General features: G+C 36.0%; 1 protein-coding gene across 12 annotated transcripts in view; it reads left to right on the top strand.

Moving 5' to 3' along the window:
* The window catches only part of SGCG (sarcoglycan gamma), a 154859-nt gene that overhangs the window by 65180 nt on the left and 65445 nt on the right, over positions 1 to 24234 (top strand). For 6 of the 12 annotated variants that reach the window (XR_012040458.1, XM_072850496.1, XM_072850489.1 and 3 more), the window contains one exon: positions 10189 to 10386. Coding sequence is in view for 11 of the 12 variants with exons in the window: in XM_072850496.1 (XP_072706597.1) it covers positions 10192 to 10386 (195 nt within the window). In the remaining variant the exon portion in view is untranslated. Of the gene's footprint in view, positions 1 to 9657; positions 9785 to 10188; positions 10387 to 24234 lie in introns of all 12 variants that reach the window. The other 6 variants (XM_072850495.1, XM_072850490.1, XM_072850487.1 and 3 more) reach the window with 4 other exon arrangements.

Genomic DNA, 24234 nt, shown 5'->3' with positions numbered 1-24234 from the left:
AGTATAGATCCCTGGTTTCCTCTCATTTAAGAGGAAGTGGAAGTTATACTAAGGAGTCCTGCAAGGCTTAACATATATTACTGATACCAGAGTCCCCACTGTAATGTTTCTGCATGCTTAAATGTTACTGAGAGCTGGAATGATTTAGTCTCATCCCAGCTCAATTTGCAAGACAATAGAAGCGCCTAAATTAAAATAGTCCCTTATTAGGAGGGGAGGAAGAAAGAGGAGGATGTCAGGGAAGTTCTGCATGTGTTATCTTGGCTGATCCATTCATTTTTCTAACCTCTTAATTTCCTAGACAGGCAGCTACTCGGGTCAGTGTTCAAAGAAACGAGTTGCATTCCCTGCAAAAAGGCAACTTTGGCAAGAATATCATCAAATACGGTAGTTAAACTAAGCAGTGTCTTGGGACAGAGAACAAACTTCATTAGTACAGTCCCGAAGTTGGGCGGGGGGGAAGAAGGGGAAAGGAAAGAAAATCTTAGGAGAGTGAAGGTCATGTTGAAGAAAATTTAAGTTGGTATGCTAAACTGGAAATCACCATTTTCTCATCTGTATATATGTCAGTAACATTTAAGTAGAATGAAACTTTCTGCAGGTCCAGGAAATGTAGTATATTTTTATGCTGAAAGCAGAACTTCTCATTAAGCATAGAATCTTAGTCAAATGAACAGGAATAAAATATCCTTCTATGACTGCAACAGAAGCACATTTTAAACACTGCTCCATACATAGCTGGCTAATTTATCTTTTTTCCTTCCTTCCTTACCAAATCCGGCTACTGCAGCTGGATTTTAGATCTGCAGGAGCCACATATCTAGAATTTTAACAAAGATGGAAGAAACCAGCACATTTCTTGACTCTGAATGCAGTTATAGCACCAGTAATTCCATCACTGTATGCAAGGCAGGGGAAGCTGTATCAGAAGTAGTTGCACCTGCTGTTCAGCAAGTAACTTGGATTTAAGTTGACTAACATTAGTGATAATTTATACCTAGTATCGGTATTTAGGAAACTTTTATCTATTTGGCTGATAGGTAAAGGAGAAGGCAGCATCATTTTACGGAAAATTGCTGATTCAGTCAACTAGACCCAGGAGAGGGTGCAAGTCTGCAACCTTGAAGGAACCACTAAAGCTACTGAGAGTCTAGAAAACTAGCAAAGAGGTTCTGAAGGCAAAGCTTAGACTGAGGTATGGGTAACTGAAGACCAGGACTTCCATGGTAGCAATCTCTGAAATATTTGTACTACCACATGCAAGAGCACTACACATGCAAGAACATGAGTAAGGAAAGGGGCTCAAATTCATTAGGAGCTGGGAATATTTTTGAACTAGAGGGAACCAATAATAGGAATGACATCTTCATTTTAACAGCAATGGAACCAGGCACCTGACACTTCAAAAAGATTAGAGCTTTTTAAACTTAAGGTAGAGGGAAAGCTGAATAGTGCAGAGGAGCACATTTGGAACAATATGAAGAGGAAAGTCATAAGAAACATACATCCCCAGCTACAGGATTAAAAAAACCTGGCAGTAGGATATGATGAACAAACAGAATCTCACTTAAATTGGAGGCAGAAGACTGGGAAATAAAGGAAAGTTATACATATTTCTGTAGCCTCAAAATAAGATAGGAAAATTAAAATGCTTAGCTTTAAGGAAGCTAAGAAACTAAATGAACCTGAATAGTCATGTTGAAAACATAACAGAAGGAAAACAGTCAGTGGGTAACACCAAGTTAAAAACATACGGGAAAAACAGAATAGGACATCCAAGTGGTGCCATGTGTTAGCAGAAGTTTACTGTGAAGACAGATTGATAAAGCAGTTGTATCAACAACTCAGCGGTTATATCAACATGCTCATGGACTGAAATGTGCAATCTAAACAGAATAATATAATATTATTAACAGCATAAATATGATTGATAACGTTAAAGACTATATTGCCAATGACTGGACCAGGGTGATTACAACTACTGTGACTTGCTGTAGTGGATCAGAAACACTATGAGAGGAAACTCTATTTTTTCTTTTACCTTTGTAGTATAAATGTCATAATTAGGTCCAACACTCAGACCACATTTTTAGATCCCATAAATGACTGGTTTTAGGAGCAGTTTCTCAGGAAGCAGAGTCATTTCCTGACGTAATTCTGAGCAGCGGACAAGGTCTCTTTCATGTTGTTGTCAAGGAGTGTATTGTAACATCGGCCATGTTGATGTTAGAGTAAATATCTTTGATGGAGTAACGAGAGACGAAGAATCTTAGTCATTGTTCTTAACTTAAAAAAAGGCACTATGTAAAAAGCAAGCAGCCTGTGAAAAGGAACCAAATTTTTGCATGTGACTATTTCAAAATATCATATCAGATACTTAGGGTAAATACATATTTAAAAGACATGGCTAAACAAGTATAGCTAAAAAGCAGGACAAGAGAAGCTGTTAGAAGCAGGAAGGTAGTCATAAAAACAAGTTAGTTATATCAAATGGGGTAAAAAGGATCAAAACTCCAATAGGCTAAATGTAACAATACAGTAGAGGAGTCCAAGCAGTATTTAGGAACTTGAAAAAAAACATAAATATTTTTTCAAATTGCATGTAAGGCTGCCACAGAGACTCTAGACAATCAAAGTTTAGAGGACTATTCAGAGACACTAAGGCTATTGAAGAAAATAAATTCCTGGTAATGTACGGTTGCACCTTTTTTCCAACAAGTAACCAATTCTGCTATCAAAGTTAACCCTGCTTTGAGCAGGGAATAGGACTAGATGATCTCCAGAGGTCCCTTCCAGCTTTCATATTTTGTGATTCTATGATTCCGTTCTGGGAAAACTGTTAGATGATAAATCAAAGACTACCTCTCATCACCTCGTGAACAATTCAGTGCAGTAAAACAGGTATACCATCGTTCCATAACAAACTCCTGTCTTCTGTCATACTGTAGAGGACAAAAAAAGCAGATTAAGCAGTCTCCTTCTACTTTGTCTGTTTGTATTAGTTGAAAGCCTTAACTAAGAATTTAAACAACTCATAATTTGAGTAATTTAGTTCATACCTAGCTTAATTATAAACATTTTGTTAAATGCACAATTAAAGAAAAAGAGGGATCTAGTGGAACGAATCTATTCTGGCTTCAGCTTCACATGTAAAGTATTTTTAAGTCCAGGGAAGAGAGAGAAACCTCACAGCCAGAAAAGCCTGCAATAATTTCTGTTCTGATATTGACTGCAGTACATTATGTATCTTCCGTTCTCCTGGTGGACTTGCAGTCCTTTGTGTAAACACTTAAATGATCTTGACACCATTATTGGATCTCAGTCTTTCATTGTTAGGTGAAAAAAATGGCTGTACAGACTGATCTTTTCTCTCTTCTGAAAGACTTATTTCTAAAGTCTGTAACAGTAATGAGAGCTCCATGAGGTCTAGCCAGTAGCCTTGTGGATGAGAGGCTCATCTAGATGTGGGTGTCTCACCCACATCATCATCCAATCACTTCTACATCAGTTATTGTAAGTTCTTTGTGTTCTTGAAAAGATTTTTGTTGTGTACCAAGACAGAGTAACATATATGTTGGAAATCTCAGGAAAGTAAATAATTGTGAGATTTTAAATTTTTTTTTCCACATTACAGTACTCAAGGTCGCTCAAGGAAACTTAGCTGTAATGGTGACTGAATTTCAGAGAGAGAAGGTTCACTTTTTTTAAAATGAAAGCATTTTAAAGCATTTTACATGAAAGACATGGGATTTCTCATGCCAGAAACTAGCTACTTCTTAAAATGTAAGGCACACAAAAATTAAAAATAATTTACAAAAAAATCTGTCTGGTATTTTTGCTTGACCTTTTGATTCTGAATGAAGTATCATGAAAATTACTTTTTTCTGATCTGATTAATGTTTTGGAGGGTAGTTAAAAGAGGAAAAATAAATCAAGGTGAAAGATTGAAAAGAAAGTTTAAAAAACATTTTTACTGTAAATGAGATTCAAAAGTACACAGATATTAGACAAATAATCATTTTTAATATAGCACTTCATCCTATGCTGTCAGTAGCTACCTTTCAGCTATTGCAGTGGTACTTATAATGTGCAAAGCTGTTAATTGTGACCGTGTCATAGTTATTATGTAAATTTGCACTGCGGGGTATGCAAACAGTTAACTAGGCTATATGAATTTTTTAGCCCGTTTCCACAAATTACGCTGCAGGGATCCAGCTCTTTTTAGCTGATGACACTAGTTTACAATTCAAACTGTAATATACTGTATAATACACAAATCTTAGCAAAGCAAGGTTGGGCAAGATTAAATACAATATGTTGGAATGAGGGAGGGTTGAAAGGAATTAGAAAATTTGCATCTAGTCATGAGAGTTTGAGTTTTCCCTGCCTTTCTGATTTTGTCTTGAAAGCTTTCCCATATGGATTCCAAAAGTTTCCCTTCTTTTCTATTTTTTTTCTTTCAACCACAGGTTTGCCTCAACTGTTTTTCCTCTGTCAGGAAAATACTCCAGCTGCACCTGTTTCCTGTTGGTTAATCAGTGGACTGCTTCTGTCCTCCACAAAGACAAATGTGTGCATGCCTGAATGCCACCAAAGTGTGAAGTCTTAATGTACTTCTGATGTTCATACTATATAATAATACCCGTCTAGCCCAATGCATTATATAAAAACAACATTAATGAACATAATGTTCCATGAAGATACTGTATGCAGATTGTAAAAGCAGTTCTCACTTGCCCGAGTTGACAGGTTGTTTTATTTCAGTTTACAGTTTGTTTATAATGGAACAATAATTTAGTTTAAATGATTAAAATGGTCTTTCTACTTAACTGTTTTAGTTTAGCACTATCACCTCTTTCATCCCCACACATACTGTGGATTTTCTTGCATGTGAGTGCATATACTTCATGTAAAGAGAGAAGAGTAGAAGCACTGATGACTGAAGTTCCCTTTCAAAAGAATGTGTATAGTATAAGCATCAGTGGTGCAAATTTCTTCATGAAACCTCACCAGTTCTTCTTAACTTTGATTTGAACAGGTTCTCGAGTGCTAAGCTTTTTGTCTCTTTGCTGAAAATCCCAACATAGTTGGAAACAGTCCAAAAATATAAAATGCTAATAATTATATGATTATTAATGGAATTGTAGTTGGTTATTAGTGTTAACCAACTAAGTAGTTTTATACTTAAATTATGCTTTCTAGTAATTTATTATTAGTAGTTGCTTTATGACAACATGACAAAGTACTCGAATAATACAGTTCTGAACTGTGCATTAAGGAGAATTTTATTTACGTTCAAGAAGATAACATAGCCATTTATGAACAAAAACAGTGAAAACATTTTTATAATTGAAATAAACTGTGATTGCTTATTTTAATTGAAATAGTATTCTGTCTTCAGTAATTCCTGCAGATAAATAATTCCTGAAAATAATACAATTAACAAGCTTCTATGACTTGCTTTCCCAAGCAGGCTTACTGATAAGTTTGCAAATTCCTTCTTCAAAAACACAGCTGTCTTAATTGAACATTCCAGAGCTATCAGAATAGCTTTTTGAACTTGATGCCCAAACTAACCTAAATCCAACAGTAACATTATTGATGGACAGTTTTTCAATATCTAGGTATTAATATAACAATCTCCTGGCCGTCTGAATCATGCATATCACAGAGGCCAGTCTCCAAGTCTCGCAGAGAAAAAGGTAGAATAGATCCAAGGAAATGTTCTGTTATGGCTACATATTTTTAGAGGGCAGCTTTAGTAACACAATGTAAAGAACATACAGCTCTTTCATCAGCAGCTCATATGTGTATTCCTATAGGCATGAATTTCATGCATTACATGAACACTTACAAGTTACGGCTGAACACATGAGAAAATCTCACATGGTCAAAATATCTGCAGTGTACAACTAATTCACAAGTTATATATATAATTTAAAATCTATGCCAAATCTTTTGGCAGCTAATTAGCATTCAGTATCTGGTTTAAATCAGCAAATGGGCAAGAAGTAATTGGATAAAAGTGGATCCCAGTAAAACAGATAATGACAACTGGAAAATACTTTCAAATAGTAAACTACCATGATAGAGCTTGATCCCATGAATTATGGCCACATATACAAAAATCTGTAAGGAATATGCAAGTAGTTGACCTTAATCCTATTTGACTTCTGATTGTGTGGCCCCATGAGTAGGAACACCAAGAAATTCCACTTCCAATTAAGTAGAAGATTTTTTTATTATGGTACTGCTGACATGATCCAAATAATACATGTTTTCATGGACCATTAGAATGATGTCAGAATTTTAATTATGAAACTAAATTGCCATTTCATCTGCACAATAGGTTGCCAGGACTGTTCTTACTTTCTGTAGTTTGTCACTGTGTCATACCTCCTTGTATAAAGACAACAGTTACCAAAGTCATTGTTCATGATCTTGAAGGTATTTTCCAACCTGTACGATTCTGTGATTCTGTGATTCATTGTGCAAGCTTCTTGCTTCTCCAACTAACTTGTGTACACCCAGGTGTCTAAGTAACCACTTCCTTCTTGGTGTCTGTTTAGGATGCTCCTACACAACCAACTTACAGTTTCATGGTTATTCCATTTTCATCATAGTACTAAATATCTGTTGATTTCCTTCTAAGAGTCTCTCTTGAATCCTGGCAGACTTCACCAGCCAACTATGAGATCTGCCTGTCTAAGGCTTTCCTTTCAGCCCAGCTTCCTAAAACAGCCCAAACCTATAAAAGAATTTCTCTCTGACTTCTCCAGACAGATCTGAGATTATTCTCCTATGTGATTTCAGCTCATGAACGTATAAGTCAGTAATATGGAAAGTTGATTCCTCCAGAAGAAACAGTCCAACAGTGTCAATTCTTAAAGGATTTCCCCTGTAATTACTTGGTACTGGGCCACTAATTGTCTTAAAAATCATGAAATATTATGTTAAGTAGAAAAATTTAATCCTTTTCAAAGCAGTCAGTTGTCTAGGCCAGCATTACCCATTTGCTAGGACCAAAGCAATTCTTGACAGTATTAATAGTGCTCAGGAACAACAGAACTGCTTTCTGTCAGGAAAAAATAACTTGTGCAGGGAACAGTGCTGTGCTGGGAGATGTCCCCTGTGGAATTTCTGAAGGGCTGAAAACAATCACAAAACTCATAGGCTTTTTGGTGAAATGCCTAATGGATTTTGACCTCGCCTCATTAAACAGCAGTACATAATACATTATGTATAAAACCCTCAACTCACACAATAAACATTTTACAACAGGGTGAAAATGGAACAGAGGAGAACAGGAATCAAAAGAATCCTATCTTGTTAAATTACATGCTTCTGGAAATCATTCTGGTTGGAATTAATTTGACCAAATGCTTATGTCTAAAACATGTAGGTATGTACATATGAAAAAGTCATCCCAGTCTTTCTTTATTTCTCTTTTTATGGAGAGAAGTTAAACACATCTAAGATGCAGTTCACTGGATGTCTAAATTATACATCTAAAGTAAGTCAGATAAATAATTCCCAGCTCAGGTAGGTTTATCTCCATTGACCATAAAGGGAGTCCAGGTTGACTGGCTTAGATATTGAAGGCTAAATTGTTGGTATCTAACACTGTGAGATGGATCCCAACCTCAGAGACCACTGTGATGAGGCTGACATAAAAACGTAAAGATCTGAGAATTCATTTACTCTTTATCAAATAGTGTTTCTACTGTGAAATTTACCTTGAAGATGTAGCAAACAGTAACAAAAGGAAAAGGCAAAGTTTAGATGCCACAGCGAGAGATTTGTTGTCAAAGGCTCAGCTAACTTCATGAGACTGTGCAGTTCCTGAAGAATGGTCCATTTTCCCACAGTCATATTGAAATAAACTTTTAAGTGTTCTTAGAAGTGGATTTTGTTTATCTCCTCAAAAAAAAAAGCAGTTTGTCTTGTGAAGGGGGCTTCTGTTACTACGGAAATTTCTGTGGCTGTCATTTATCTTGTTTCTTGTTATACTGACACTTAACAAGTATGTGTAACGAAGAAACCAGTAAGAAACTCAAGAAAATACTCTATGTTAGGGTATTAGATAGTTGTACTATACCTGAGCAAGAACTGCACAGGTTATTTCTCAAAGTATATCTGTTGGTGTCACCAGATAACAGTTACTGCATCCTATCCTGTAAGTTACAGTGGTCAGGGCAAATCTGTGTGGAAGTAAGGGTAAAGGTTTTTCTAAGCATTTTATGAAACCCGTTGCATGTATAAATGTCCCAATTTGTCTTACTTGGCAGAGCATGGTAAAGTAGGTTTAAGATAAAGGGCAACTTCTGTGTGAGCAATATGGTTTGTTACACAATGATTAGCATGAAAACAGCAAAAAAATAGTATCAACCCATATATAAACAGTATCCTATAATCAGTAGTAGGTGCTTGAGTAATCCATGGAACTGAAAAATATAATCTGATAGTTTTAAACAAACGTAGTTCATGGGGTGAATATTAAGTAACATCTTGTAAATCTACAATGTTTTGCAGTAATGTTAAGCCAAGTTATTTCAGAATCTATGATTCTCCACTAATAAATCATTATACTATTTTCAGTATTTTCAGCAGGTGAAAAGATTTATGTACACAGTATCATGAGCAACTGAGACTGATAGCAGCAAAAAATTAATTAGAATATTGTCCCATAATGGCTGTAGCACAGTTACTTTATGAACTGCCGATGATCAAGTCTCATTTTTTGATATAAATAAACAACACAGTAAAAGATTTTTGAATGGAATTGCAGAAATAAGATGAATACTTCATATATGCAAAGAGATAATGCATGAACTTCTGTTCACTTGTAAACGTATATTGTGTTCTCTGTCTCGTAGTTTGATAGGAAGCTACAGGAACAAGAGATGACATCGTTCTAAAGATGAGGGTTAGAACTGAGAGCCACAAGCTTGTTACAGACACAGGATGGCTCTGCAGGAGACTTGAAAAGAGCTTCTTTAATGACTTAGAGTAATTCACCAGCTGGGCAAGGATGTAATTTAATCACATTTTGAAAGTGGTATGAGCAGAGCACAACGATTCCGTTCCCAGGAGTAAATTCCGAATCGAGAGGAGACCTTGTGTGAAACCTGTCTGAATGGACTCTCATTTGGGAACATTATATTGTAGGAAAGTTGACCAGTTTTTGGATGTAAGACGCCTGTGGATATACCTGTCTCATGGGAAGTGCTTGAACTTACAATACCTATTTTCTTTTTGACATCCATGGTTGGGTTTTTTTTTTCATTTTATATTGGTGGAAGTGAGACAGATGTTGCCCACTGTTGTTCTAGATAAGCAGCTTCAGCTGCTGAGATTTTATTCTCTTGGCTGAAATTGTAAGCTTTAATGAATGGTTTGAATTGTTGGTGATCTCTGTGCTGTAAAGGTGGAAGTTAGTGAATATCCTCATGTTTTAAGGAAGTGCAATCTGGTAAGATTTCTTTTAATTCAAAGAATGCTTCTTTAAGAACTATTAATATAACGTGAAGGAAGTTGTTTAAACCCAGTAAGTAATGTTTTTATTGCTAACATATCTTTAAATATGAATATCTGATAAATTGAGAAATCTTTATTTCCTTTACATTATTAAGAACCATTTCATTTCTTTATATACAGATTCTGAAGCTTAACATATTTTGGCATTCCAGTGATACACAGTTAAGTTTTGCAACACAAAGAATGCATTTTATTACTGAATTGAGGAAAGAATATGTAGAAGTGTTTTTAAACCTGTGCTTACAAGGTACTGTTACCACTTGTAACTATTTTTACAGTAAAATAGTGTTGTTCTGTGAGCCACAGATTATGATGTGATTCTATGAAATACTCTGTGATGGGAGAATTAGAATATTATGAAAAATGGGAGAAAAGTGTTGCCATTCTATATAAGATAAAATAAATTTAAGCCTCCTGAAAATGGCAATTGATGCAGTTCATATATTAAAACATCACATCGTGTGTACCAAAAAGTAAGATGTAAGTGTAATTTGAATGGGACATGATGAAAATGCTTTCCAGGTAAAACTTCGTAAGAGTTTCTAGTAACTTGCTATTACAATTATATCTTCATATTTTCCTTGGGGTTTTATAAAGATATTTTTAATTTAACTCAAACAACTAAGCAGTCCCTTTTTTTTCTTTACATAGCAGATGGTACGTGAACAATACACTACAACAACACCAGGCACTAGCCTAGAGAGGCCGAAGAATGAATATGTCTACAAAATTGGAATTTATGGCTGGAGAAAGCGTTGCCTCTACCTGTTTGTTCTCCTCCTGCTTATCATCCTAGTTGTGAATTTTTCTTTGACAATTTGGATTCTTAAAGTGATGTGGTTTTCCCCAGTAAGTGTCCTCTTTAATTTTCCATTCTTTTCATATTCTCTTTTCTTCCCTGCCTCACCACTTCACTTATTTTGTATTCACATCAGCTTCTCTGTATGTAATAGATGGTTCTTTTTTCTTCCTTCTCAACTGTAATTTGTACTTTGGTTGAAATTATGTAAGAAATATCTATCTTTGAACATACTTCCTGATCTGTAATTTCTGTATTGGTAATAATCTTTAAACTACTGAGGTTGTTGATACCTTACATTGAGGTGAATTCTAACCATTCTAAGAGAATGTATTTTACTGTTGTTTCACAGTCTCTGTTTAGTTTATATTTCACAAATGTGTTTGCTGTAATTTTATCTCATACAGAATTCCTTAGGGTTAAAATATTGCTGACAGTTGCTGTTTTTCTTAGCTTTCTTCTCCTATTTATCAGCATCTAAAACTTAACAATTTATTTGCCCAATTAATTACAGCTCAAAGGTAATTATTACTACTTTGTGCTTGAGGCTAAGCAGCTATATTATTCAGGAATAAATTTAATAACTTTCCACTGTCATATATTTTAATATTTATAATGTCATTTTACATGTAGTAGATTAAAGGGTAACTTTCAGAAGTCTGCAAGATGTAGCTTCAGTCAGAATGCAATAAAATGCATCAGTGAATATTGAAGCTAAGCTAATTTGTTCCTAACATGCAGTCGTGATACACAGATGATGTGAATAGACTTGTTACAAGAAAAACAATAATAGTAAATTCCTATGGCTCTGCCCCTGCTACTGAAGAACATGTTATATTAAAGTTCTCATTATCTATTGTTATTATGCTTCTTTCACTAAATGAAGGCCATTTTATCTTCATAGAAGCATTTCTATACTCTACTTTCTCTTACTATAAAGTAGGTTAATTTTAAGTCCTACTTACTAATATAGTTACTAGTGCTTGAATTCCCATCAAGTTTCTTCCCCCACATAAATTCTTTTGAGCACTGTTACTGTCATGCAGATTACAATGCAGAACATCTTAGATCACATATAATTTTTCTGTTATTCAGTGCACATGGAAGATGTGCACTTAGTGACTGCACATCATGAATCACAGAGAACATGAATAACTTCAAATTGTTTTCTGTGTGGCTCAGGTTTATATTTTTAAGGAGTTTTAAAAATTATTTTCTGTTAGTTTGGTTTCTCTGTATGAAACTGGATATTTCTTCTCTAATATCAGTCAGGACTAAAAAAATAGCATCAGAAACTCCACTTCCAGGAACTCCTGTCTCCTACTTGTTGTCTGTGAGGAAAGCACCAAATGCCTTGATCTGCTGAGGGACAGTGTCCTTCTGCCTTGGCAACAAGAGCAGTGGAATAACAGCTCAAGTAGTGCAGGCTTACATTCTTTCACAGGGTGGACTATGAATGCCATGGGGGTTTTCCTAATTCTCTGTTAAAGAATCTGTATTCCTGACACACCCAGTTGAATAGTGACTTAACTGTAAAGCCTTCATCCATTTGGGATCATTTTAGGGAAATATCTATATTTCAGCTAAATAGCAGCTGTAAGAACATTTGTGCAAAGTACACGTCTATGTCACCATCCTCAGCAAAAGTATGTGTGAGGTCATTAAGAATGGAGAACTGTTTTTGCTGGGTATTGTTTTAATAGAGTATACCTGTCAAGACAAGAAGTAACTGAAGATACCAGAAATACCATCCAGAGAAGTGCTGGTAGCCTCTAAGAAAAGTCTAAGAAAGAGTATAGGCATTAACTGCATGTTCAAAGTCTGGAAGTATAACTGAAGCATCACAGTCCTTTCCTGTGTCTAAGGAAATACCATTTGTAAAGAATGAGTGTAACAGTCAGAGAAATTACCAACACTATCGTCAAACCCTTTTCCTGACAGAATTAAGCATTTATGCCTCCAAGTTTTTGGGTATTGTTTGAAAAAGAGAGGTAACTATATTCTCAGAAACAGATTTTTACAGTTGTTGAGTTCCAAGCTTGACAAGTATTTGCTATTTAGGAAATAAATCAGTTGATTCATATATATCCTACTTATCCAATTAAACATTCCCATTATTGGGAAGAGTTTAAAAGTAATATCCTATGCAGTCATTGGTTATTTGGCAAATATTAGACTGTCAGCTGTGATAATACTTTATATTTATTAATTAAGTGTTCTAGGTATGTTATGTAGAGATTACACTACTTATTATGTTTAATAAGAATAGATATTGTATTTTTAGCTAATACTTTAAAAGTATTCAGTCCTAGTTTTAAGAAAATACATTAAAATGTTATCCCTGTTAACAGTATTAGAATATTAATAGCTAATAAAATGTTAACAACTGTTTCTCTGTAAAATAATACAAGAAACAAGTTGTATTCTTACTAAGGTTAATAAACATATTTAGAAAAACATGATAAACATTTAAAAAGGTATTTTTATAGTACAGTGCTGAAGAGAGTTTATGCTCAAAGAAAACTTTAAACATAACATGACTGTAGTATGTAGTTTTATTAGGAAAACAGTTTTGCATTATAGTGCATAGGGGTGTTGGTGCTTTAGTGATTGATTGGCATAGTTCTATAGCACAGCCCTTTCATGAGCCCACTCAAAGTTGACAGAATTGTTATTTAGACATCAAAGTTTCTTTTATAGGATAAAAATTGTTTTCTTTTTGTGTAAAGCATCCTTAAATCTTTCATTAAATAATAACTTGCAGTATACAAAAATCACGTGCTATGTCTATTCATAGATCCAGATTAAAATAATAATGAACTTATGAACAGAGCTTCAACAGGCTCTGGCACAGAATTAATCCATGCACACATCTCTCTCAACCCAAAAAAACAGACAGTGTGATAAATACTAGCAAACAAGCTAAGCTGATAAAGGAGAGCGTGAACCAGGCATAGATATGCTGCAAGATGAATAGATCTTAATCTCCTTGTAGAAATTTGGAAAGATGATGAAAGATGGAGACTTTTCTAAACTCCGTTGTTTGAGAGGCCTTCAGCATTAAAGGAACATGACTAAATTGAACAGAATTTCATTTAATTTCATTTCATAAAATCTAGATTAAAAGGGAACAACCTGAACAGAGATTATATTCCTTTTCTCATACTGCCCCAATTACATAACATATGAGCATCCCCAAGTTGTGCAGACTGATTCACAGGTGTCAGATATGTCTCATTCTTTTTTTCTTTTTCTCTCCTGGAGTTCGGGGGGGACAGGGTCTCAAGTTTTTTTGGGGGGTGAGAGAAGAAGTCTGTGGATTCATTATATTCAGCTGTTTTAGAGAAGACAGAATCAAATAATTATGCCTTGAGCTTTGTGAATAATGTGAAATAGAGTAATTTAAAAACTAGAATTAGTTTTGCATGAAAATTAGAAAGTTTGAAAAAAATGGAGGTTGGGTTTTTTTCCCCTGGACATAACATATCAAAATTTTGCATAAAATGGAAATTTCAGCTTTTGTTTTCAACATATTGAGGCTTTCTGAGAACTAAAGGGGACTGCTAGTCCCCTTTAGTTTAGAAACTAAGAATCTTAAGGGATTTAGGGCTGCAACAGGGCGAGGATGTCAGAAGTCCCGGGAACTATTCTGAAGGGTCCAATAGGTCTGAAAGAGGGGAACTTTAATGTCCCTGCCATCTGCTGAAAGGGCAAACATGACAGGATGGAAGCAGAGAAGATTTCTGGAGGGTGTCAGAGATAACTTCTGGATAGGACAACTAAGGGTGGCACACAGCTGCATCTGTGACTCATGGAGTAGCGTGGGAGCCAGATCTGAAGGGTGAAGTTACTCAGGAAAGCTTGATGGTGTTTAAGGACAGTATCTTCCAAATGCAGGAGTGATCTGTCCTGATACTCAGGAATATAAGTAGCCTGGCTTAGCTAGACAGGTTACTTGTGACAGAACTCCAATGCAAAAAGCAGTATAGAAGAGTTGGAAGTAAGGACAGGCTAGAAAGAAGAAATTTAGAAACATTGTCTGGGCCAGGAAATGTGTCAGGCTTCCTGTGTCAGGAAAGCCAAAGCTCAGCTTTAGCTAAGACTTACAAGGGACAAAGGGCAACAAGACGGGCAGCACCCATAGGCGCAGAGAGAACTGTCCGATCATCTTGCAAAGTCACCCTCTGCCATGTTTGAAAGGTTATGGAGACTGGGGAGATCCTCAGTGACTGGGGGAACACAAGTGTTGCACTTGTCTTCAAAAAAAGAGGCCAAAGGGACAGTCTGGTGAAATATGGGCTGTTCAGCCTCACTTCAGTCCCTGGGAAAATGCAAGTCCTGTGGAAGACATTTCAAGGCCCATGAAGGACAATAAGGTAATGGGGAACAGTCAGCATGGATTTACCAAGGGTAAATGATGCCTGACCAATGTGATTACCTTCTATGATGAAATGTCTGGAATTATAGACAATGGGAGGGCACAAGATGTCATTACCTTGACTTCAGCAAGCCTTTTGACACTCTCCCACAATATTCTTGTACCCTACTTGGGACACTACAGCCATGAAGGGTGGACAACCAGATAAGTGAAAAAAAACCTGGCTGGATAGTCAGGCTCCGAAGGTAGTTACTAATGTGTTGTACTCTACATGGAGGACAGTAATAAGTGTTGCAGGGGTCTAGCTGGCGACTGGTCCTTTTTAACAACTTTATGAATGACTTAGAACAGGTGGCAGAATGCTTCTCACTAAGTTTGCAGATGATACCAATTTGAGAGTACCATTCAGTACTTTCAAGGCTCAGGCTGACATTCAGAGGAGCCTAGACAGGCTGGAGGAATGGTCCAACCTTATGAAATTCAAGAAGCACAAATGCAAAGTCCAGCTCCTGGAAAGGAAGAGCCCCTGGCACCAGCACAGGCTGGTTCTGCCTGGCTGGGGGCAGCTCTGTGGAGGAGGCCCTGGGGCTTGGTGGGCAGCAAGCTGAGCATCAGCCAGCAGTGACCCTGGCAGCAACGAAGGCCAAGAGCTTCCTGGGCTGTGTGAACAGGGGCAGGGGCAGAGGCAGAGGCTACAGGAAATGATTCTCTCCCTTTACACAGCACTCATTAGAGCACGCATATAATACAGCCTCCAGTTTTGAGGCTACCAACAAAAGAGAGATATTGACAAACTTTAGTATCATTTTTGTTTTTAAGAAGTTTTGTCTTGTGCTTGGCCATCTTTGTTGCCAAGACAGAATATCTTTTTTTCTATAAATATTATTACAATGGTGATTTCCTCTGAAAATCTCATTATTAATCTTTTGTATGCTCCTAACAAAGAGAAGATAAATGCTTCACAGGAAAAAAATATATTCCTCTTTTACCTTGTTGTCTTAATTGATTAAAATGACTATGTAATTTTAAAATGGTCCACTGACTCTTAGCTTATAACATTTTAATTTCAAGGCCATCCGTTATACTAGCCTAGACGCTATCATATGAGATGATAATTCATCCTTCTAGACACTATCAGATCCTAAAACATTTAACTAGAAAAATACTGAATATATTGAATGCAAGAATACTCCTTACTCTCATTGTTCTTTTCCAAATCCTTATTGTTGTATAGACTACAGAATTGAGCATTTCTCAGTCTTTCTAATTGAAACTGTTTTGATTTATATGGAAAACCTGATTTTTTTATCAGGCACACATGCCTGATAAAACATGCTTGAGCTGTCAGATGATTACAGCACTCACCTTGGAGACAGAAGCTTCTGTTGTAGCTTCTGCTCCAATTAATATTTAATGAATTTATATGAAGTAGAACAAACTAGAAAAAAGAAAGGGTAAAAGATTCCCAACATCAAATGTACTATAATCTGTTGGTTAGAGCATGGATCTCTGGGAGAAGATATGAGATCAGATTTTCCCAGGGAAAGGAATTTTAATCTGGGAGTGCAACAACCCAGTTGAGTCCTGCAACCACTTGTTCTTAAGTAAAAGGACATCAGTACCTCTTCACATGGCCCCTCTTTTTCCTTGTAGACTTTATTCGTAAGATAGTCACTTAGAAGATTTTGATTGTGTTCATGTCCAGTGGTGATCAGATAATTTAACTGCAAGAATATTAGTTTGCCTAGATCCCTTGGACAAGCGAGCAGGACTTTTGAGGATCTATTTTTTGGAACTTGATTCTTAAATTGTTTAAGTATCTCCCATACTAATTGCCAACATATAAATTCCATATTGACCTGACTCTAGAAGGCTGCATGACTGGCAAACAATTTGGAAAAGTTGGACAGTGTTGAGCTAATCTGTATAACAATGTTTTATGCAACACTGAGCGTCTGAAAGCTTTATAGAGATTAGCTGCTCAGTAGGAGGCATTAACGAGAGGTATTTGGCTTCTCAGTTTGTTACAAAAATGATATGATTTCACAACTATAATCTTTTGCTTGCATTGCTGCCTCAGTGATTTCTGAGGGTTTTTTTTTCTTTTTTGCATTTTTACTTTTCCATTATCTTTATATTCCTTAGAGAAAACTTAAGTTCATGAGACTGACTTCACATTTTCTCCTGAATATAACAATCTTTAGCTGTCCTACCCTGCTATCACATAGAGAATTAGTACTCACGTCCTCAGAACTTCACCCATAATACTGACCCATTGTGTTGACACTGTAATCAGTGAAGACTTGGACCAAAATTTTTAGGCCACTATTGAATTTCATAGATTGTCATGCTAGTGTACTCTAAAACTCAAGTGTGAAAAATGCACCTGATCAGATGATTACCATTTCTGATGCACTAGCAAATCTTGTTCAGAAACGCCACATTAATTCAGTTATGATATCATTTGGGTTATGCTACATTGTTGTAATGCCAGGAACAGTCGTGTGCCAAAGATTATTCCTAACTTTTTTTAGTCTCCGATGGAGAAACCCATGTTTCCATGGGTTTTAGTGGATGCCACAGCTATCACAATCTCCTGGAATAAGAAAGGTCAAGGCAATTGTTCTGTATTTCATGTTGATCAGGACAGACAGTCATGAAACAGGAGTGTTCCCCAGGATAACTAGTTGCCTTTCTCCAGTGTGGAGTTTGGCATGTAGCACAGGTTTTTCTCTGACAAAAATTTTAAGCACTGTGTAAGAGAGGCAGAGAGGTCTTTATAGTTTTAGATGCACTGTCAGTCAAACATGATTCGAATCTGCACTCAATCCCATGTTCTCCTGCCATACATGTTAAACCTTACAGGGGTTTGAGCCACTAACGAGGAAAGTCAAGCCCTAATAGTAAGTCTTAGAACAACATGTGGATCACCTTATCGTGACAGGAATGAACTTGGTATATGGAGGGCCAAGCACACAATGTCCAGTCCATCAATGTGTATTCTGAGCATGGTTCTTACTGAGAGCAGGACAAATGTTTAGCCTGCTCTTATGCCTGCACTTCAGCTGGACATACAGACATAGGCAATGACAATTAGGAAGGTCTCTGCACATTTAGACTAGAGTGTGGTCTTTACTTTCAGTTGCTGTTTTATGCACACGTATTTCTGGCACTGGAATAAATAGGACAATTGCTACAGTTAGACAAACAAATACAAGGTTTTCCAAATATTATTCACAGGTATTTTCTTCTTTTGGCTTACTTGTAATTAGTGAGTGCTCTACCCATATACCTGTTCCCAGAAACTTTTATCACAGACATACCACTCTGCTAATCTTCTTAGTTTCTCATGGGCAATTAATAATGAATATAGACAAAGTATTAAAAATTATTTTTAAATTATTTTTCAAAGTTTTCTATAAGGCAATACCAATTTATTTATCTTTAGTTGTATAACAAAATGTTGACAAGCTAACTATATATAATCTTACTATATAAACACATTCGTTGGCTGATAATGGTACTAGTCTAGATCTATAAATATATGTATTTTGAAAGAAATTAACTGTTTATATAATCAAACACTTGTGTAAACGAAGTATGGCAAACGAAGGATGTTATGTAAACAAAGTATTTTCCTCCAAAGATGGAGGAAATTACTTAAGGAAAGATGAAAAATACAAAACTAGGAATGTGATGAATTAAGAAAGCAAAATTTTAAATGAAAATCAAGTAACACTTTCTGACAGTGAGACTTACTAGACTGTGTAATAGCATGCCTTATTAAATTGGAGATGCCCAATCACTTGGAACATTTAAAACCAGACTAGACAGCAATAAAAATATACGGTAAAGAACACTCATTCACAGCAAGAGTTGTCCTTCACTGCAAAGACATGCACTAATGAACTTCTACAGCCTTTCCATGTGTTTTATCATTAACAGTGTATGCTCTGTGGAATTAGTTGCCATTTTGAGAATGTTGCATTTTTTAATATTCAAATGAAATAAAATATTTATTCACAAATTCTCATCTAATTTTCACTAAATATTTTCATGAGCACCAATATTCCATAGTTTCTACTCTGAATAATCCTGAACAGCTGTATTTTGCGATTTTTCCATTAAGTTAAATATAATTTGCCTCCAACCAGGCCACAGTCATTCCCATTGTCTCTATCAGATGGTGAATATTTAAATATTTTATGCAAAGAGTAATAGTTGAAAAGAAAGATATTGAGATACTTACTGCAGAAAAGCTGTTATCAAAGAAAGTAAGATTTCTCCGTAGTGTGATACATACTTACATATATATAAAATGTATTTTCTTAAAGCATTTGATTAATCTGAATTATATTATGAATCAAATCATGTATATGTAAAAGAATGTGGAAGAATACTTGTTTAAATGAAAAAAAAATCTAAGTTCACTGTTGGAATAATTTATAATATTGACAAAGAATTTTAAAAAACCTGAGTACAGTGAGATTATAGTATACATGCAAGTTTAAGAACTGTGGATAGATGAGCTCATAAGGGCTTGACTGCAGGTCCTGATTCTGCTTTACTAGTTTTAATTTGTATGGGGAAACTTAAATGAAGCTGCTCTTGGCAAACGCTCTGCCAAAGGAAAACCAGATGTTCTGATCTCATGGTCTGATGTACCACCTTCTTTTCCAAGCCCAGACACAATCAGTAACATTCCACTGCACATTTTCCTGGTTTTTTGCAGGTATTTTTGCTCCCAGGGGCAAGTAGAGCTGTTCTAATGTAGGAAATAGGAATGATGAATAATAGAGCTGGTGAAATTTACAATTTGCGTAGCTCAAGTGTGACCTGAAAAAGGTCTCTGTCCATGAAAGTTAGTCTATTTTTTCTAGTGCTATCAGCTGACTTCATAGAAGACATTAACTCTCTCTGAAGACTTTTTATATATCTTTAGATCATCATTTACTCAACAATACTATTACAGAGATTCACATACTCAGTGAAAATTTACTGTAACATTTCTTAGAATAACATAAGTTGACACAGAATGATTGAGGTTGAGGACCCTGATGAAAACAAATAGCATTTCCAAAATGTGGGACCCAGGGACTTCCCAGTGCCTGGATCCAAGTGCACACCCTGATTGCGCCTTGCCTGCATGGGAGCTCCACCGCTGATTTCAGGTGCCCGAGTGCTTACAGGAGTGATGCCTGCAGGCCCTCTCCGGCTCAAAATCCACTTTCCCAAAGGGGTGCTGACACTGGTGAGGGGGGAGACACTGTGGCCTGCACCTACTCTGCAATTTAGTACCCAGAGTCAAGCCCAGCCTACTGAAATAATCGTGAGATGGAGAAAATTAACAACGTGGGCTTAATTCCCATTTCTGTACTCCATTTACAAATAATTGCATACACATTCATGTATGAAATCCAGCCATCTGATCAGAAACATTCACTGTGCAGAGTTCCTCAACGGCTGTTTTTCCATGTCGGACTCTTAGTACGTGTCACTTTTGAGATTGACACTAAGATGACCTCAGCCTGCCGAGCTCCGGTAGAAATCAGTAAGACAGCAAAGTAATCAATGTTCTCAAATGATGGGTCCCTAAAACATACGTTTGTTTAAATCATTTGTATGTCATGTTCCAGTTCATGTGTTGTCTGTTGTGTTAGTACTTGCAGCTAATAAATCCCTTCTGTGTGTTTCTGCAATGTCTAGCACAGCAGGGCCTCCATCCAGATTGGGACCTGTCAGCGCGACAATAGGAAAGGACAATAAATATTATGTAACAAGCAGTTTCCCATTAAAAGATACAAGTTCTGATAAGATTAATCCAAACTTAAAAGTCCATTCTCCTAAAATGTAGAGACCTGGCTGCCAGACAATTTTGGGAGTATTAATATTGAATTATACCTTTGGAGTTCTGCTGTGTTACTGATTCTCTCTCTTACCCCACACAGAAACTGTTTTGATACAGGTTTATGTAGAAGACAGAGTCAGAATTGGATGTATCATTCTTCAGAAGAATCATACAATAGCCTATAGCTAAGCTGTACACCAATTTTGTTTCCCTTGGTGTGAACTAACAAGAAATCCCGTGGTTTCTGTGATTCTTTGCAGGTCTTTGAAGACTTTCAGATATGTAATAAAGATCTTACTAGTAGCCTTACTACTGGTTTTACAAATCCCTGAGCCAGTAAACTGTGGAAGCACATGACCACTCCTACGATTTCTTCCATTCCTTTTTATCTAGCATACCTTTTCCCATTGTTAGTCCTTCAGTTTAAGAAACCTACCTGCCCTGTCCACAGAAGTAAATGTAAAGTCCTTATATTCATGGTTCCTCAAAGGCCTTCCACAGTTCTGTATCAGCTCTTCACACCTTTACTTCCTTAATGACCCAAACCCTCCATCACCTGTTTTGTCTATTCATTTTCTGCTCTAATAGTTGTCCTACTTCCTTTTAAGTGAGTGTCCAGGTGACATCTCCATATATTTTCTGTGTATATCTAACAATGGTCTCATATATTTTAAAGTATTTCTTTTTTGGCTTTTAAAATGTCTTCCAGTTAAAAGCCTTGTCTGTGTTTTCATGTCTGCTCAGACAAAATGATTAGGAGAATTCATGTTTCTCCATACTTAATTTGCCTAATATATAGCTGTACTGACTGCTTACTAAACTTTTCCAAATACACATTTCTGTATACATAAAGTTGTGCAGAAAATATAATTGAATGAAGTGTAATAATAATTAAATAATACAGAATGAAAATGTAATTTAATTAAAAACTCATTACCTGTGCTGGGAAATACATGAATTGCCCTAAAACTTTCTCCTGACTTTTTATGTTGAAAAATTTATTTCATGAGCACAAAGTAGTTTTGTTTTGTTTTTCAAAATTTTCTTGTTTCATCTTTAACCAAAGAAAAAATTTTAAAATGTATGATCAGGTCCTAGCTATGGAGTAGGGCATGGACTGGAAATTGTCAAAAATTCTAAAGGCAATCCAACAGGAATTGCAAAAAGCTCTCACCCTTTCCAACTTTATTTTTCATTCCTTTCCCATTGCTGTTATTTTTTAGGTATATTGTATAATTAGTTTATACAAATACATGTTAAGCTACCATTTTATTGATGCATGGCATATATTTATGCCGTTATTTTAAAGATGATATTATCATCAGTGCTAGAATAGAGTTTGCTGTGATGCACTACAGGGAAAATTGAAAAGATTTGTTTTCCATTTTGCTTGATAAGAGTTACAAAAATGCACTTATCAATAATGTCATTAGAGAAGCGTCATAGTAGGTGATTATATTTTTATGTGTAAAATCTCTGTGGTCACTATAAATTTTTGTACCATGAATAAAAAAATGGTCATGATGGCATTTAGCAAAGGTAACCAAAACTCTGCTCTTAAACTTTATTTAATCAGTAATAGTAAGATGAGGGGAAGGCTGGGTAATTCAAAATTAGTTTGGGTTGTTATTGGAGAGAATCTGTTTTTAACTGCAATATACTGCAGTGGTTGCTATTTAATATGATAATACCATTTCAAAATAAATTTGCATGATAGCTGCAAGACAAAACATAAGGTAAAATATTTAATTCATTCCTTTCACACAGAGCTGTAGACTTCCTCAACAGTGCTTTGTGAGGGATGCAACATCTCTTTGTCCTTTTTTCATCTCACATTTTTGTAATCTTGACTGTTTAGACAGAAAATTCTATCAGGGTGAAGATGCTTGTCACTGTGTGCTTACACAAGGCGTAGAGCACTGAGACCATAAGATTAAACGTCCCCTAGTACAAATGATAGGATTTGCAATATTGAATCAATACATAGTCTGTGTAATCACATACACCATGCAAATATCCCCGATTGCTCAGAGGAATTCAAGAAATAAACATTGTGCACTGTTGTTCCGAAGAAAATCCTTTTGACAACCTTTACAAATCAAAGGAAAAGATTTAATTCCATTTCTTTAGCTAAGTTGCATAATTACAAATGTTAATATAATAAAATGAATTAGACAACTTACAAAAACTCAATTCCTGAATAAATTTATGTAGCAGTGGGAGTAGCAGTCTATTTTTCTAATGTTGAGTAAATCGGCCACAGGAGATGTAATGCCAGGCGTAATGGCATTTTTATTAGCTGAGTATTATCCAGCTTCGAAATGTCTGTGCAGTACGGAACCAGAGACAGAACTTGATCCTTGCTGAACAAGGAAATGAAGCTAGAACTGAATCTGTTTTGAGAAGCTGTTTTTTCCTCTTGAGTAATACCTGTTGTAATTAATACCTTTCTTTACTTGAGAAAGTCTGTTATTCTTTATATCAGGACAAAGAGGACCTGAAAATACCTTGAAAGTATGCATCTTAAATATTAATCCTGTTTTATGAAAGAAATCTTACCAAACTACGCAAATGTCAATGGGATGATGAATTTGCATTTTTTGTTCCCATTTCCTTACAAAACTGTTGAGTTCAAAGTGGCCATCTACTTTTCTAGATCATGGAATATTACCTACCCACTTTCTAGCCATATCTGCAAAGAGTGTTTTAGTCTGTATCCAGCCCTAAGCCAGGTGAGACTAACTTCTATACCAGGAGCGCTTGCTGTTGCTAAGGGCTCTGATTTGACCAATGTCTTTGACAGAAAAGACTCCACTGTCATTTAAGAGTGCTCTGTCTGAGCCCAGGAAATAAGAGTCCTTGCAACAGAAAATGAGATGAGGCATCAGTAATGTTACTATACCAAGCACGTACTTAGCTCTAAAATAGATATTTTAAGTCAAACAGAGTTTCATCAGATTCATTACCAATCCTGTTTTGCTGATTGCTCTTTAACAATCTCTACCCACAGCCCTATTATCTCAACAAAACAGTATGCTCTTGTTTGCAAAGCAAGTTCTCTAAATAGTAATTGCTGCAAGAAGTACTGCAGTGAAAGCTGGATCTATAAAGCCATTAACTGAACTAGCTTTGGGGCACAACAAATGATGTCTTGGTCTGAACTTGCCAAGGTCTTTCCCTGGGCTGGCCTAAAAGTAGGATGCAAGTATCCTATAAGTAAGAAAAGGTGTTATCTGAATGGAAATGCTGCATCCTCCCTACTCTGAAGTTAATATAATTATCAGTTCCAATCAGCAATGGCAGCATGTGTGGACTTTTAATATTTGGAAAATTTGAATATTCAGGGAGCAGGTATTACAAATCAAACGTGCTATTAACTGACACACGAGCTACTTTAACTTGAATTGAGTGCATGTTAAAGCTAATGTTTGGATCAACTTAAGAGATTTTATTGTTGTAACCATCCTAACATGTGGATACGCCTGTCTTTCCAGTATTTGATTTCTCCCCAAAAGAGGAAAATACACATCTACCTGTGCAGCTATTAGCTGATACATAGACCAGAAGTTTAATTTCCATTGTTTAGACGAGTCTGAGGACTGCAATTGAGTCTAATGCTGAGAAGGTGCAGAAACAGTGATGATATAATAAGAAGAGTGATTGACCTGATAT

This window comes from Ciconia boyciana, chromosome 1, assembly GCF_034638445.1.
Source record: "Ciconia boyciana chromosome 1, ASM3463844v1, whole genome shotgun sequence".
Taxonomy (NCBI): Eukaryota; Metazoa; Chordata; class Aves; order Ciconiiformes; family Ciconiidae; genus Ciconia; species Ciconia boyciana.
Note: the sequence above shows the minus strand (reverse complement) of the source record. Positions and strands in the feature narration are given on the sequence as shown.